The sequence below is a fragment of the Chanos chanos genome, chromosome 1 (genome assembly GCF_902362185.1).
Source record: "Chanos chanos chromosome 1, fChaCha1.1, whole genome shotgun sequence".
NCBI lineage: Eukaryota > Metazoa > Chordata > Actinopteri > Gonorynchiformes > Chanidae > Chanos > Chanos chanos.
This window is the reverse complement of record NC_044495.1, coordinates 45,201,574-45,219,904: the sequence shown is the minus strand read 5'-3', so window position 1 is coordinate 45,219,904 and position 18,331 is coordinate 45,201,574. Positions and strand designations below refer to the sequence as shown.

The 18,331-nt window shown below is 41.3% G+C and overlaps 1 protein-coding gene across 4 annotated transcripts in view; it reads right to left on the bottom strand.

Moving 5' to 3' along the window:
* The window catches only part of smarca2 (SWI/SNF related BAF chromatin remodeling complex subunit ATPase 2), a 54,056-nt gene extending 36,571 nt beyond the window's left edge, over positions 1 to 17,485 (bottom strand). For 2 of the 4 annotated variants that reach the window (XM_030788843.1, XM_030788827.1), the window contains exons 1-3: positions 17,415 to 17,485; positions 15,682 to 15,919; positions 7,004 to 7,133 (exon numbers count right to left, since the gene is read on the bottom strand). In XM_030788843.1, the coding sequence (XP_030644703.1) occupies positions 7,004 to 7,133; positions 15,682 to 15,903 (352 nt within the window). In that variant the 5' untranslated portion in view covers positions 15,904 to 15,919; positions 17,415 to 17,485. Of the gene's footprint in view, positions 1 to 7,003; positions 7,134 to 15,681; positions 15,920 to 17,414 lie in introns of those variants that run through there. The other 2 variants (XM_030788851.1, XM_030788835.1) reach the window with 1 other exon arrangement.
* Between the last annotated feature and the right edge of the window lie 846 nt (positions 17,486 to 18,331).

The window sequence follows — 18,331 nt, the reverse complement described above, 5'->3', positions numbered from 1 at the left end:
CTTTGCGTTATAAGCTCTTCGAATTGCGTGCAAAGACTAGGCTGTGATTACTATTCCGTCTCCCACCTTCTCTTCCCCTCTCTCTCTCAGGCACACAACCCTGTGCCGGAGGGTGCAGCTCCTCTTCTGCTCTGGCTGTCAATAATCTGCATTACTGAACTATAAAATATGGAAGCCCTAAGATGCAATGAATTTACATTTAATTTAGATTCTGTTTTCTTGTGACGTGTTATTTTTCTTTGATTTCTTGAGATCTCTAGACCTGTGTCATCAGGAAATATCAGGAAAAACGAAACTTTGTTTTCTTAAGATAACGACATAATTCGAGATCTCAAAAAACAATCTTGTTACCTTGTCCTGTACCATTCCAGCGAGGATCTCCTCAGGTATCCTTCTCTGCCTCAATGCAGCATAGAACAGTTCATCCATTACAAGTCTGAGAGAGAGCGCACTGACACGCACTTGCTCCTTCTCCTGTACTTGGTTACCCGGAACGAAATACAGCAAAGCACAGGCCGACTGACAACTATTCTGTTATCACGGGAAAACGGTTGTTTTCTCGAGATCTTGAATTAATTATATCGTTATCTCAAGAAAACAAAGTTTCGTTACTTCGTGATAATGACATACATAAGTCGAGATCTTGAGAAAACAAAGAAAAATAACACATGATCACGAGAAAACAGAATCTAAATGAAATGTAAATTTATGGCATCTTAGGGCTTCCACAATAAACTAACCTGCATCTATCACGCATCTCTCTGCACCAAGATTATAATTTATAATGCATTAAGACAGACCATAATTTATATAGCCTGACCTAATAGCTTGTCAGCAGCTTTACCATCAATTTGCGATTGTGGTTTTGGTCGATGCACGTGTTTTACAGTGTTGATAATAGGCTTCACCTATGAGTTTTTCTCCTAAGTGGTATCCATAGCTTTTGTTTAGATTATACAATGCCCAAACTTTTTCTTTTTTGGTCAGAAAGAAGAGGCTACCACTGACGATATGGCCGACTTAATCTGAGAAAAGGGAAAAACGGGCGTTGCATGCACAGTGAGCCAAAAAGTAAGGTATGGGAGAGATTCTGGCAGGTTGTCCTGTCCGATGACGCCATTACAGACTACATTATCTGCTCGAGTTGTGAGGCACTGTACAAACATGATGGCCATAAGACAAGTACATCAAATCTGAATGGGCATTCACGTCGTGGCGCGCTGAAATAGGTTAAATCCCGGAACTGTGGACTCCATTCTTTTTCTACACAGCGCAGCAAACACCAAGCTAAAAAAGACAGCATGTACCAGTGGTCACCAACTGACGGACTTCGGTCTGAATCTGGACTACGAGAGGCTTCCATCCCGACCGCGAAGCTTTTGAGATAATGGGGGAAATAATAAAAAAATGATCGGCCTATTATTTTTTTCTCAGTAAAGAAACTTTTTAGCAGGCACAGCACGGCCTCCTATTTAGAAATTCTCCGGATGCTATCATAGGTTGCTATGTACGCTGTGTTCAGGTAGAGAAGCGGGCAGACCGATTAGCTGGGAGTACCGCCTGTTTGGGCAGATAACGGCCGGTTCCAAATACAGGCCAGGTAAAAAAAAAAAAATCTAAAAAAATCTTTCAAAAAAAACAACAAAACCCATAAATTACAGAAAGGCTCAGTTGGTAAATTCATCATATTTCCACAGCACTATTTAAATCAGCACAACAACATACAGTAATTATGCTCACCGCGCTGTTGCTATTAGTTTAACTTTTTAACAGAAATACCACACCGATAGTGTTCTAACTCACATGGATTGTGGTCGCTGTAGGACTATGTGTGTTAATGGCCCATTACTACTATTCAGGGACTGTCAAAACGCTCGCCGTCTATTTTTTATGCGTTATTTTATTTCTATGAGTTATTTCATTTAACAGCGCGTCTTATCGGTACTCGGAAAAAGTCATGATGTATGGCTCCAGAATGCGACCATTTTGGTCGCACATGCTACCAAAAATCTGTCAAGTGCGTCTGAACATTTTCATTGGTAGCGCCGGTGCGTATGTGTGTAGCGTTATTTTTTTCCCACCCGCATTCTGCGGAGACCCGCCCCTACTCTGCCAAATTTCTGTGGCTCAGATTTCATAAAACGGCCAACATAATGCATTTCATTTATTGCAAACAGTGCTGCTAAAGCATGGTTGGGAACAGTGCGTTTGCTGTCGGAGCATCGACGTTCCAAATTGAAACGTTAAAAAAAGCAACGTTTCCAGAAATTTAGAAATTTATTTTCGGACGGGCCTCGGCAAAAGTGAGCGGGCACGACTTTCACTTACGGTGCATGATAGTCTACACATTCCTTTATAAGGTGCTGCTGAATTGAATGAGAGGTCAGACGCCCCGTATCGCAACTGTAGCGTACTCAGTAACCAAGCCTTCCGTTCTTTGTTTGCAATGAAACGGAATATGAAGTAAACCACAAAATACTGCCGCATTTTTATTCATCAAGCACAGTTTAGCTAGAAGTAGCGGAAAACGCATGCCCTGTCACAACACTAGCGGGATTTCCATCCAACTATATCATGCAAAGTAACGCCTAGACTTCGCATCAGATCTCTTAAATCGCATAAGAAATTTCTCTGCTGGAAAGAGGCGACCAGCATAGGGTGAAATGATACTGGTTGATTGAAACAGGCGCTTGTTGAGATTTTATCACGTATTTCTGTTAAAGTTGCTCTAGACAAGTTTTAAACCCACAGCTGTTCACAACTCCTCCCGCAATTAGGAGAGTGTACATTTTTAATCCGCATAACACGGCAGATGGAAATGCGCTTAGACATTTCCTTAGCCGAATTTTCAAGACAGCGCTTAAAATATGCGAATGTGTTGAGTGGAAAACCAGCTGCTATGTCCTGTTCAAAGTTTACATCGCTGGAACTAAAAAGTCAAAACCAAACTTATTAATTGGCTAATATAGATGTCAGTCAAACCCATCCAGCAGTATACAAATAAAAAACTGGAACACATTTTCTTTATTTCAGGAGCGCTTGTGATGATATTTTTGTGTGATGTTATCAATCAATTTAACAAACAACAACGTATTATTTTTTAGCATTAGATTAAATAATTTCCACCTAAGTCGGGGGGTCAATGCATCTTTTGGGCGGGCCTAAGCCCTTCGGCCGTCCCTAGGCTATGCACCTGACGTCCAGAGCAGCCCCCCTCCCCTGCACCTTTATTCCTGTTCACAATCATTTACATAATGAGTCAAGAAATTACCAATGTGTATGGGAACTAACAAAAAGGTAACGCTTAAAATGTATTATTCAGGGTTCCTACACATTTTCCTTTTGAAAATTCCATACTTTTCCAGACTCAAATTTCCAGACTTCTCGGTAGATTTTTCAGATCATATCTGACATCCGATCACAAATAACTATATATTTATTTGGTAAAGAAATGGTTTTAAAACCCAACTGCTGACATGTATGTTACATTCTGACTATGTATGCTATTACTGTATGTTACCAAATAATTGCCATAAGATTGTAGCAAGGTACTGTAGCTCATACAAATCAATTAACACCAAACCCAGACAAGTTCAATGCACAGCATTTTATTCAAGCTGCAATACTAAAACAGTGCAATGTTATTCAGTTTCTATCATGTAAATTTAAATAACTGTATACCAGGGGGTATGGGACACCAATTTCTCCCCAAATGTTCAGAGAGAGGACCAGGGAGGTGCCCTGAGCTCTACAGCCTGGTACATGAATTATCTCTTAAATAAGAGAGCAATTCATGTTTTAGGTTATCAGGGGACGGGAGGCTGAAATTTAGATTTCTGTACTTACTTCTCCATAGCAGGGCCTGTGAGAGACCAATTTACCCCTAAGAGATGAGGGGAAGCCCAGGGAAATGTTGATTTATTTTTAATTTAGGAGTCTTTTAGTAATTTGGATTACCAGGGGGCTAGAGAAATTTGTCTATGCCTCTTTTCCATCAGGACAGTGCCAGTGCCAGGCCAGTTCTGCCTTGGTGCCTTTTGAGAACTGGTCCGCATTTCGACAGGTTTGAGAAGTGAATGTTACGTAGCGAAAGTTGGGGTAATTTCCGTAGGGAAATAAAATCATGGCAGACAGAACACAACTGCTTTGCTTGCTTTTTATAACTTTATTTTTATACTAGGCCTCCATACAGCGAAATACCTCAGGAATTTCGCCCTACCACTTTTTACTCTGGGGGCGAAATTTGCAAAAAAAGCAAGCCTGTCACCTAGCTCAAAAGTTCGAGTCCTTGAATGAAGCTACAGTGGTCTATTTGCCCCAACCAGAGCCATTGAGAGAGTTTTCTCTACCGCTCTGGCCCCGACTTGGTTCATGTAACATGTAAACAACAACCCATGCCAATGTAGACACAAATGGTTGCTCATACATCTTTTAATCATATACATGGTTTCATCATACATACATGTAGCCTTTTGCCTCCATCATCTTGGTCAGACTTTTTTTGTTACTCCCGCCTCTCTAGAGTATGTCATGTACCAAACACATCACACGCTGAACTGACTGGTTCTCGCATGGTTCTCATTTGCATAGCCACTGATGTCAGTGGTTCCAATGTTTGGACAAGCAATTTTGAGGAGCCGTCTTTTTTTGGTAGAAACGCGTGGAACCGGTTCTAGATTAGGCACCAGAACTGGAACCACGTCGGTGGAAAAGGGCTACAAGTCCCTTTTGCTGGGCTTTTGGCTGTGCTGTCTGTCTGCTCCAAATGCCATGAAAAACACTCTGCTTGTATGAGCAATTTATTCTTAGAAATTCTGAATTTTATATTTTAGAAAAAGGAATGGGGCAACAGTCTGGAAACAAAAATATTTTTCCATACTCTCTTTTCTTTTTTCCATACTTATCCAGGCCTGGAAATGACTAAAATCAAATTCCATCCTTTTCCATACTGCGTAGGAACCCTAATTATTGCGGCACCAAAAGGCATGGTGAAAAATTTTGGGTGCACCTAAATTATGTGCCAGTGCACCTAAATGAAAAAGTTAGGCGCACCAGTGCAACCAATGTGAAATGTTAGTCTGGAGCCCTGTCATGGAAGGGAAAAAATGTCTGATTTTAGATGGCATAGTTACAGTAAGGACAGGTCAGCCGCTGAGCTGGAAACAGAGGAACAAATTTTACCTTTAAACCTGTCATCATTTCAACCTGTTCCCGTTTATCCTCCTTGACTGACAATAAAACAAATAATTCACAGTTTACAGTGGTAAACGATTACCAATTACATCTTGTGATAGAATTACCATTCTTTGTGAACTATTGCATCATTTGCTATGTCCACAGATTGTTTTAATCTGTCGATAATTGTGCTCTTTGTTCTCTCTCCAAGTTCAGGTAATATTGGTACATTAAAATGATCTGCGAAAATTCTGCAGTTCGAATGCTCATGAAACATCTGCTTTTGTGTGGTCTGTGTGCTAAACTTTATTGTGCTTTGTTATTATCAGCAACATCTGACCATCAGCACTAATCTGACACAAGCAGCCTGTAGTAGACCTAATGTTTTTATTCTTTAAATACAGCACAGTAAAAGCTATATTTGAGTAGTAGGTATACCCATAAATCCTTGTAGGATAAATTAGAAATAAGACATTACTACAATCTTGCAAAATACACTACTAAAAAAGGACAAATCATAAATAATGCCCTGTCTCTAATAATAGCCTGTCTCAAATAAAGACCTGGTTCTTTTTCTTCAGTTGAGGTAAAGAAAGGCCCTGGCCACTATTGGAGAATTTATGGTATCTTTACCAAAGCAACCTGGGGGACAGAAGAGAGTAGTGTTCAAAATAAGATGCATTTTGTTAAGGATTAGTTACTGTATGTCATGCCAAAAACATGTTACTGCGAAATGGAGAATATTTTATGCTTTGTTCAATAAAAATGTTAACTAAATTGATTTCTTTAGTCTGGCGAAAAGCATGAGCCCATATTTGTAGGCATCTAATTGTTCAGACCTCAGCAGGGGAGGAGGGTTGACTTGCTGGACCTCTTGCAATGTTAATTAAATACCCCTGGTATAGACCTGCACATATAGGCTACTACTTTGTTAAAGTTCACCATTAAGATGTGAAGGATGCATTGTTTGTGTGTGTGTGTGTGTGTGTGTGCGTGAGAGAGAGAGAGAGTTCACGTCTTTAATTAAGGGTTACATGCTTTGCTGCTATTCAACAATAAAGAACACCATATGGAACAATTTGTCTGTTTATTTAGTGGCCTATACCCACTGGCTATTAGGCTAAGATACAATAATCTATACCTTGCAATCAATTTATTTTGCTAACATTCGGGGAAACAGCCCAAAATCAAAGTAGTACAACACTTCGTTGTAGCCTACGCTGGTTCGTGTAAAACCTGAGTGTCTGTCCTTTTTGAAACATGCACTAAAACAGAAAATGATATTTCTTACTTTATGTTATAGATGCAATCACTATACAGCCTAAAGTTGGCGGTTTGCGGGTCAGGTGGTTGATTAACGCATATTTTCGTGGGACGGGCGGTGCAGGTTAGCTCTCATAATGGGTCAGGTGGGTGCAGGTAATAAAAACCCTGACCCGTGCATCACTACTGTGTACATTCTGGGTGACATACATGAAGCTGGTTTAACAATCTGTCCAATTGAAGAGTTAAAACATCTATTACACTGATTAACAAATCTTTACCTCCATTATATTACTATACTGAAACACCTCCTCAGACATTATCCCATACTTAATTTTGTGCTAAAGCTCGAATTATACTACCTTTACTGCTTAGGAACATATTACTCTCTCAATCCAACCAAAGAATGGCAGTGTGATCAAACACTTTGATATATATCAAGCAGATCAGGTCGAACTGTACCAAAAATGGTTACTTTTCTTTCAACGATGAAGTGACTTCAAAAGTATAAAATGAGTAAATATACAGTATCTGTTTGTGTGGTGAGTAGTTTGTGGCACTGTACCTTGGCCGTGTTGGTCCATTGGACTCTGTGGAGGGCCCATGCCACTATGTAGGGATCTCATCCCAACACCCTTCATTTGGCCATAATGCATGTCCTCAGCCATACTCTTCTCATGCATACCCTCCATAGACTGCCAAAAGGGGAGAGAGATTGACAGCAAACCATGGTAAATCAGCAGCCATGAAGATGGCCAAATTTTAAATTCACGTGGTAGCTCCCTGGACGACCAACTTTACAAATGTACTATTCAACACAAACTTTACGGTAGCTGAGATATGAGGTCATATCATTCTTATTCTATTTGCATTTATATTGGTGGCAGACATGGCCATAAGTGGGATTCTATTTCATCTCAAGCTGGTGGAGATTTACTGTACACACTTCAAACCACACACACTACACTGTAAATATTTTGCATATTTTAAAGTAAGAACCCAAAAACTGATAAACGACTAGCTTAGTTGATGCTTTTCTTGTATAGATAGAATTGTCCTGGTTCCTCAACAAGAGGGAACAAGTGGGCAGAGATGGGCACAAATACATTAAAAAGTATCTTATTACAAATTACAAATACTTGCTAATCAAATGTATCAAAATAAAATACAAAATACTGGCGTGAAAAATGTAATTAATTAAAATACAAGTAATTTGAAAATACAAAAATACATTAAAATTATCTGTAACACTATTTTAGACATTTAGCAGATGCCTTTTTCAGGAGTGATTTACAATAAAAGCAACAGCAGAGTAAGCTCATTTCCAAGATCTCTAACTTTACAGGCAATCATTTGAAGAGGAGCAACATATTATGTATTAGAGATTAACCGCTATAAAAAAATGTCTAAGTTTAGCTGTTAGACATTAATTTTGTCCTTAGGAACAAAAGTAGCTAGCCTGATTTATTGATAATGAAGGCTTCCACAAGATGCCACTGTCTCACGGTGTCTGAGCTTGCCTGTAACGTTAGCTAGGATGCCACTAGCAAGCAAATTCTCAAGTTTTAGAGCACAGCTATTTACTAATTGCTCTATTCTTCTGTCCTATAATAACATTCAGTGAGCAATATCTGATATATTTTACTGCAAACTTTACCTTAAGGCAGTGGCTCTAAACTTCATACCTAAGGGCCCACTGCCCCGCATGTCGTCGTTTTAACTCTTCATTAATTGAGCTAATCAAGGGCTTGATGATTAATTGATCAGTAGAATCAGTTGTGTCAGTCCTGAGCTCAGGAGACTTAAAACAAAGATGTGCAGGACAGTGGGGCCCCAGGACTTGAGTCAGTTTGCAGCGAGCGCCAAAGCAGCTTCTTTCCTAAGGTTACTGGTCATGAGGAAAACACACACTTCCTAATGAGCGTACTGGACCCAACAGTATGTGTCACGTGATTTACTTGCATAGCCAAAGACTGTAATAGGCTATATTTAGTGGTCCTATAGTAAGCCTGGTGGTGAAAGTTCTCGTCTTATTTGAGAATAAAATTACATACTTGATTAAGTATTTTAAATACACAAAATACAATCTCTCAAAGTATTTTGTTACAAATTACATCTGCTTGTTTTCCATTCAGCAAAAGATAAATTACAAAATACTCAAAAGTAATTAAATACATATTTTAAATACATTGAGATACTGCCCATCTCTGCAAGTGGGATACTGGAACCAATCTGGAGTTGATGGAATGGTACTACAACAACAAACTTAATGAGATAGACTGCATGAAATACATGAGGGAACGTAAGGAAAAGAACGTCATTCCTGCTTAGAGAGAAACAGCTGGTCCAAACCGGATGCAACCCACTCTGGATATTCTCCCTAGAAACTAAGACTAAAAACCAAGGTAAAGACAGCGTTGCAGGAGGTTAGGGATCTGGCTGATCTACAGACGGGTATAATAATCATGGACAGGCCCTGGCAGCACTGGCAGCCAGACTGTAGAGACACACAAAAGATGCAGATGCCAAAAGAACAAATGTCCTTTTCAAAGAGCCAGCCAAAATATACTGACAGTTGAAAAGCAATGAAACACCAACTGTAGATCCAACAAAAACCGAAACTAAGCAGTATTGGAAGAGCATATGGGAGGAAGAGTCATCACATAACACTTGTGCTCAGTGACTAAGAGTCCTGAAAACACCATACTGCAATCTCCCAGAGTAGGAACCAGTCATCATGACAACAGCAGATGTCCTAGAATGGGTCATAAACATGAAAAACCAGGCAGCACCAAGGTGTGTAAGAAACTTACTGCTTTGCATACCTGCCCGGCTGCACAAATGAACCAGCTGCTGGCAACTGGCGCCCACCCTGACAGGTTAACTAACTGCTTTGCATACCTGCCCGGCTGCACAAATGAACCAGCTGCTGGCAACTGGCGCCCACCCTGACAGGCTAACCCGAGGTAGGACAGTACAGGTCATGAAAGACCCCAACAAGAGACCCACACCATCCAACTACCAATCAATTTCCTTCCTATCTGCAGAACAGAAGCTCCTGTCAGGCATCATAGCCATTAGGTTGAATGATGATGTGAATATGTACATGAGCAATACCCAGAAGGGGCAACAACCCCAGAGACTCAAAGCTCCAGCTTCTGTTAGACAGAGCCATCCACAAACACTCCAGAAGCAGGAAAACCACCTCGAGTTTTGCCTGGATTGATTACAGGAAAGTATGACTGCATCACACAAATGGATACGCGAATGCCTAGCACTCATGGAAGGTCCAAAAGACAATTAGAACCTTCATCGAGAACTCGATGGGCCATTGGAAGACAACACTAGAAGCTAAATCAATGACAATAGCCCAGGTGACCATTAAGTGCAGCATATTACCAAGGAGATGCACTATGCCCACTGCTGCTCTGCACAGGCCTGAACATCCTCAGCTGGATCATCAGTGAGAGTGGCTATGGATACAGGGGTTCAGGAATGGAACTTCCATCAGCCTCTTCGTCAGTATGGATGACATCAAGCAGTCTGCTAATACTTAAAGACACGCTGACTCACTGATCCAAATATCCAGAATCTACAGCAAGGGCATCAGGACGTCAGCTGGACTGGAGATATGTGGTCAGATGATAGTGAAAAGAGGGAAAATGATCAAGTTTGAAGGAGTTTAACTACCACAAGGATACATGACGGACAGGACAGCTGCAAATACCTTTGGGATCCTAAAATCCCACTGTAACCATGAGACAGAAAAAGGTAAGACAATAATATCCAAGTTTCTCCACAGAGTAAGACAGACCCTAAAGAACCAACCAGTCATCAGACACGGTGCTTGCGGGAACAGCATATACTGAGAGGCATAACCAAGTGGCAGGGATCATATACAGGAGCATCTGCAAGTGACATGGGTTGGACACTCCAAAGTTCATATGGGAGGCACCACAGAGAGTGGAGGAAAATACCAGAGCCGATGTTCTGTGGGACTTCCAGATCTAGACAGATAAACACGCAATGGCTAACCAAGCAGATATAAAGCTCAAGATTCAAGTTGTATTGTCATTTACTAGATAACAATGGACATTATTATCAATAATGAAATTCTTGGGCTTGGGGCCAGCTCAACTTGCAAAATGTAGTAGGTAGATAATAATAAAAGAACAATAAAAGGTAAATATAAAGGCAATATAAGGAGATTTATAAAAAAAAAAAAAGAATATATATGTACATGTGCAGTGGATTTACAGTCCTGAGTGAGACAATTTTAAAGTGCATGTGCAACAGCATGTGCAACAGCATAGACAGTTGTGGTGTACGCAGTAGTGAACTGAGTAGATGAACAGTGCAATATTGGGTGGGTATGCAGTGCATTGTAATGTAGGCAGTTATCAGTCTAAGGGTCCAAGCAGTGTGTGCATGTGTAGTGTCAGTGGTTCAGAAGTCTGATTGCTTGGGGGGAAAAGCTGTCTCTGAACCTGCTGGTATGGGTCCGGATGCTCCTGTACCGTTTGCCAGATGGCAGGACTGTGAATAGTCTATGGCTGGGATGGCTGGGGTCAGCGAAGATCCGCTGTGCCTTCCTCCTGTAGCGCTGGCTGTAGAGGTCCTGGATGGCTGGCAGCTCAGTCCTGGTGATGTGATGCGCTGCGCTGATCTGACCACCCACTGAAGAGCTTTGTGGTCGTGAACGGTGCAGCTGCCATACCAGGCCCTGATGCTGCCAGTCAGGATACTCTCTATGGTACACCTGTAGAAGTTGGTGAGTATCCTGGGGTCCATCCCAAACCTTCTCAGTCGTCAGAGGAAGAAGAGCCGCTGTCTTGCTGCTTTCACGACCACTCCTGTGTTGTGTGACCAGCTTAGATCCTCGCTAATGTTAATCCCCAGGAATCTGAAGCTGCTGACCCTCTCCACCACTGTTCCCCCAATGTGGATGAAGGTGTGTCCCTCTCCCTGCAGTCTCCTGTAGCCCACGATCAGCTCCTTGGTCTTGCTGACATTGAGCAGGAGGTTGTTGTCCTGACACCACAATGTCAGGGCTCTCACCTCAGCTCTGTAAGCAGACTCGTCACCGTCAGTGATGCAGCCAATGATGGTGGTGTCATGGGCAAACTTGATGACAGTGTTGGAGCTTTGTGAGGCCGTGCAGTCGTGGGCGAACAGGGAGAACAGCAGGGGGCTGAGCACACATCCCTGGGGGGCACTAGTGCTGAGTGTTAATGTGGAGGAGGTGACGCTGCCGATCCTTACTGCCTGAGGTCTGTCTGTCAGGAAGTCCATGATCCAACTGCACAGGGAGGGGCTGATGCGCAGGTCTTGGAGCTTTGTGACGACTCTGGATGGCACTACAGTGTTAAAGGCGGAGCTGTAGTCAATGAACAGCATCCGCACATAGGTGTTTTTTCAATCCAGGTGTGAGAGGGTGGTGTGCAGTGCGAGTGCTATCGCATCATCTGTGGACCTGTTTGGCCTGTAGGCAAACTGGGGTGGGTCCAGTGTGGCGGGCAGGGAGGATGTAATGTGAGTTTTGACTATACGTTCAAAACACTTCATCACGATGGAGGTGAGTGCTACTGGGTGGTAGTTGTTAAGGCAACTCACATTTGTTTTCTTCGAGACTGGAATGATGGTGGTCTTCTTGAAACATAAGGGGACTACAGACTGTTGCAGGGAAAGGCTCAAGATGTTCGTGAAGACATCTGCCAGTTCGTATGCACATGCTTTGAGAGCGCGGCGTGGAATATTGTCAGGACCAGGAGCTTTACGTGTGTTTACCTTTCTGAGAGATTTACACACGTCTGCCTGAGATATCTGAAGTGGGCAGTTGTCCTGTTCTAACAGCAGGACCAGTTTGATGTTGTTCTCATAGCGAGCATAGAAGGAGTTCAGCTCCTCTGGAAGAGAAACAGACACCTCCCCCATGCTGCAGCCCTTTCCTTTGAAGTCTGTGATGGTTCTTAGTCCACTCCACATTTGTTTGGTGTTGGAGCCACTGTAACATGTCTCCACCTTTTCCCTGTATTGACATTTTGACGTTTTTATTGTCTTCCTGAGCACGTACCGGGCTTTCCTGTATTCATCTGGGTCTCCGGAGTGGAGGGCTGCTGTCCGCGCTCTGAGCGCCGTACAAACTTTGCCGTTAACCCACATCACGGGCTGCTCACACTTCAGTTTCTGCCTATATGCTGGCAGCAGCAGGACCAAGGCGTGATCTGATTTGCCGAAGACTGGGCGAGGAAGGGCTTTGTAGGCTTGAATGAATGGAGAGTAAGCATGATCCAAGATGTTTACACCACGCGTTGGAAATTTCATGTGTTGGTGATATTTCGGCAGAACTCTTTTCAGGTTGGTTTTGTTAAAGTCACCAGCCACTATGAAAGCAGCCTCTGGGTGCAGGGTTTCTTGCTTCTCGATAACTCCATACAGCGTGTCCAGTGCCCGAGTGGTGTCGGCGTGTGGGGGGATATAAACAGTGTGAAAAACACTGCTGTAAACTCTCTGAGCAGATAAAAGGGTCTGCATTTGATCTTGAGGTATTCAAGATCAGGAGAGCACCCCGTCGATATTGTCTGTACATCCACACACCACTGATTGTTGACCATGATACAAACACCACCGCCTAGAAAATAACACTAAAAGAATAAGAAAAAAGCAAAGTTGAGGAAGACACCGAGCGACAGCGGCCTTCGTCACTGGCGCCATCTTAGACTAAACCTTTTTTTATAGCAGAGAGCAACAGTGGTGACCGATGTGACAATCCCAATTAATGTTAACATCCAAAAGAAGGAATATGAGAAACTGGAGAAATACCAGGGATTGAAAGACGAACTAGAGAGAATGTGGAAGGTGAAAACCACTCCAATCCCACTGGTGTGAGCTGCACACAGGGCTGTGACCACCCCTAAAATAAAAGAGTGGCTCCAACAGATACCCTCAATGACAACATCAATCTCAGTCCAGAAACGGGCAATCCTAGAAACAAACCTACTGCATCCTCAAACTCCCTGGCCTCTGGTAGGAGGACTAAGACTGAGGGAAAAAGGTATAAATATAGAAAGAAAAAAGGGTACATATATATATATATATATATATATATATATATATATATATATATATATATATATACAGTTGCGGTCGGAAGTTTACATACACTCATCATTGACGTGAATGTCATAGCAATATTGGGCTTTCAATGATTCCTTTGAACTGTTCTTTTTCTGGGGCAGAATGATTGTATAACATACATCTTTAATAGTAAAAAAAAAAAAAATATGGTGCACAAATTTTAATTTATTTGGGGTTTTCTGAAATCAACACAGGGTCAAAATTATACATACAGGGTCAGAAATATACATACACTCAGATAGATTATTAATATAATGGTGCTGAAAGTTCCAAAATATCTATTAACTTGCCATGGCCAAAGCCTCTTAACTTCTTGTTAGTGATCATGATTGACTACAGCTGGTAGCTTCTCTGTGCCAACATAAAAAGGGTTTGTTTGACAGCACTCACTGGATTGACCAACACAGTAAAATGGGAAAGTCCAAGGAGCTCAGTGCTGATATGAGACAGAGGATTGTAGATTTACACAAGTCAGGAATGTCTCTTGGAGCCATTTCTAAACAACTGCAAATTCCAAGATCGTCAGTTCAAACAATTGTACACAAGTACAAGTTGTTGGGAGGTGTAGCCATTTTACCAAGGTCTGGAAGAAGACCCAAACTGTCACCCTCAGCTGAGAGAAAATTGGTTCAGATAGTCAGGAGCAACCCAAGAACCACCAAGGCACAGACCTGCCATGAACTGGAAGCTGCTGGAACACCAGTGTCACTGTCTACAGTCAAATGAGTTCTACATCGCTATGGACTGAGAGGCTGCCATCCAAGAAAGAATCCCCTGCTCCACAATTGACGCCTTCGAGCTTGACTAAAGTTTGTAGCTGACCACATGGTCAAAGGAAAAAGCCTTCTGGAGGAAAGTTTTATGGTCAGATGAGACAAAGATTGAGTTGTTTGGCCACAATGACCAGAGATATGTTTGGAGGAGTAAAGGTGAGGCATTCAACCCTAAGAACACTGTACCAACTGTTAAGCATGGTGGTGGTAGCATCATTCTCTAGGGCTGTTTTGCTGCCAGTGGAACTGGCACATTGCACAAAGTGGATGGAATAATGAAGGAAGATTACCTCAAAATTCTTCAGCATAACCTCAAGCCATCAGCTAGACAGTTGAAACTTGAACACAATTGGATGTTCCAACAGGACAATGAGCCCAAACACACATCAAAGCTGGTTGTGGAATGGATAAAGCAGGTTAACATAAAGCTTTTGGAATGGTCTTCCAAAAGTCTTGACCTCAACTCCATTGAGAATATGTGGACTGTGCTTTAAAAGTCGGGTCCGTACCAGGAAACCAACAAATTTAATTTAACTCTACCAATTCTGTCAAGCAGAGAGGTCAAATATCCAGCCAGAGTTATGCTAGAAGCTTGTTGATGGCTACCAAAAGCGTCTGGTCAAGGTGAAACTTGCTAAGGGACATTTTAACCAAATACTAGGTGTGCTGTATGTATAATTTTGACCCTGTGTTGATTTCAGAAAACCCAAAATAAATTAAACTTGTGCACCATATTCCCTTTTTTTTCCCCCTCCCTATTAGATGTTGTACAAATCATTCTGCCCCAGAAAAAGAACAGTTCAAAGGAATCATTGAAGGCCCAATATTGCCATGACATTAATGTCCATGATGAGTGTATGTAAACTTCCGACCACAACTATATAAGTCTCATAACTTTTTGAAACTTTTTTTTTTTTTAAGCTTAGATTCCTACAATTTCCTGGCAAATTGACTTCACATGAATTACAGAACAAGCTTCAATTATTGCTTTTGAGGTATTGTTCGGTAAAATATGAAACTTGACACCTTCTCCTTGGACAGCTACATTAATGGCTGTTAATACAGTGAATAAATTAAGGACTACAATGTATCTTTCAGTATATGTTAGAACACAGTTTTGTTAGTATGGTAAAAATGCTTAAGATGAGTAAAGTTGTGTTGTACTGAACTCTGTGAGCGTTTTTTTTTTTTAATTTATCCTTCATTAAACAGTTTTACCTCCAAGTCCTATTACTCTTTGCACACACAGGACACAAAAAACAAACACATGCAGTGGTCATGACCGCAATAAATGAGAGGTTATATTTCTAATGTGCAGTGATATCTTGTGTACCTTGTGCATGGGATGCATGCCCTCCTGGGAGTAATCTCCAGTACCCTGACTCTGCATGGTGTGGGGGACACTTGGGGGTCCAGGACTGGGGCCCATCATGCTGTGTGCTGAGCCCGGTGAGGGGCCAGGACTGGGTCCTAGAATGGGCCCTGGAGACAGGCCAGCACCTGGAGACGGACCCGCGTGAGCCATACCAACTGCTTGGTCCGTAGGAGTGGACATCTATTAACTGTGCTCACTGAAATGCAAAGCAGTGGGTGAGAAAACAAAACAGATGAAAACTGTTTCAAGCCCCACAGCAATGCACTCAACCAATTATCAGGCTTAAATCTAATATTCAAATTAATTTAGAACACATTTACTGTGAAAACATCTGGGAAACTACTGTTTTTTTGTACTTCACAAAATTAAGCATCAAAGTGCATATAATTTCACCAGTTCCTATGTTTGTTCCTGAGCGTATATACCTAATTTGGGGAACATAACCATAATGCATCTCGGTTTTTATGATTTGTTTGTTGTTACTATGTTATTTATTTATGCATTTATGCATGTATGTATGTGTTTATATTATCATTATTATTGTTGTTTTTGTTATAGTTGTTGCTATCTTTTTCCGTCTAACACCATACACCTTTCGCGCAATCAAAATCTACGAAATTGTGTGTCGTCAAAACAAAAAGAACAACAAAAAAATTACAGATATGCATGATAGTGCTCCTTCCAGTCAGTGAGGTAAGAAGGGACACACCTCCCTGCTGACTCCTCGATAATTTGGGATATAACCGCTGAAGTCCGGGACGGCGCAATTTGGAAGAGAGCCAATATACTGGGGATTACGTTCTCAGAGGGAAAATGTGTTGCAATTTAAAAAAAAAAAAAAAAAACCCACTTCTCATGTTCTGCATTTTGATGTCATGCGTCTGTAACAACGATTAACAGTTATAACACCCGCACATTACACTCTCTAGAACTTTAATTGGTCACATTTATAAAATGCAGGTGAAAAAAAAATATACTTCACGGATTGATTAAAAGTGTTTAAGTATACAACGCAAGTCTTAATGATCCTCAAAAGGAGCGTCCGGAAACAGCCTACAGGCCCGCAGTCTCACTGAACGTAATTATGAAGTTAGCTAAATATCGAGATTTTTTAAAAAAAACTTAGATGTGACTGAACATTCCTCCCACCCCCAGTTTGTTCTTCAAAACCAGTGACAATTAAAGAATTGCTCCAGCAAAACGTGAAAAATACTGTAATATAATACTCAAATTGTTTGCTTTTTGAACACCCACGACAAAATTTTGGAACTGTTGTGTATAGTAAAACATGGCCTCCTCAGCCACAGTGCCTCCCCCGAAGTCTGTAACTTGGCGTAAACACGCCAGTGCATTTATCTAATCCTAAACAAAACTTTCTAGAGCGTTGACTCGTTCTCTCAGAAACAATACATGACGCATTTTTAGCGAAAATAAATAGTAATGTATTACCGACTCGAATAGAGTTTCTTGCCGGAAAAATTTATTCTGCCTAAAATCGTGTCATGTCAAAGTTCCCTGCTACGCCTGATCCAGCCCCACCGTCCGCATACGAAATAGCTGAAACTGTACAGTTATTTTAGCATTGTAGCTAACTGTAGGCAAGCCACACATTCCAAACGACAAAACTGTAATTCTGTCACTTACAGTTATGGGCATGACAAACGTTCATATATCTAAGTAAAATATATTACCTGATAAATAACACTTCTGAATATGGTTGCTACATTATTTCTGCTTCAAATATGACTGCCATCATTTTGATCCCATCCCCCTCTGTTTTGCTGACATGCTCAAGTTTGGGGGGTTTTTTTAGCGTTTCTCAGTCTGATTTGTTGAACGGACAGGAAATACTTACTGCTTTGCTGTGCGATTGGTTAAAGAATACATCAATTTACTGTTCTGTATAAATGGGCGGGTGCATTCGAGATCACTTTTGCTAAACTGCACCGAAAGTACTGGAATATTGGTTGTCTGCCTGGGGAAAGACAGCCAAGGTGTGAATGACAGTGCTGTGCACGGATGAAATGGTGACTTGTAAATGAAAGGAACTATCAAACCAACTATGTTTACACGTCTTCTGTAAAACAGAACTTAAGAACTTATGCTGGTTTATGCAAAATAAGACTTCTGATGCGATTCAGTTGAAGAGATTTGTTTTGGAATACTTGATCACAGCTGGAAACTGATAATACCTTTCGTATACAGGTGCATTGATTCATTGTACGATGAAATTGATTCAAAGCCCAGGTGAGCTGTGCTACATTTGAGCACTTAAAGCCATCGCATACATCTCTCCAGTATAGAACTACTGTACAGTATTATAAAGCAGTCACCTTTTACAGCAGTAGTTTTGGTCACATTAGTTAGGCAACACTGCCACACACCTCCACTGAAACTGCATGCAAATCAGTTTTTAAAATAATGCTTAATAATACCTTGACATCAATGCAAATGCAGTAAATATTCTGGACCTATACTTACAGTTTGCTAGACACTACTTATATTCACGTATAAGATAACAATTACCTCGACGTAAACAACAGTAAGTGCTAGCGCTGTTCAAGTCCGAATAATTTGTATCTCCACAGTATTTTAGTTTCTCGGTTGT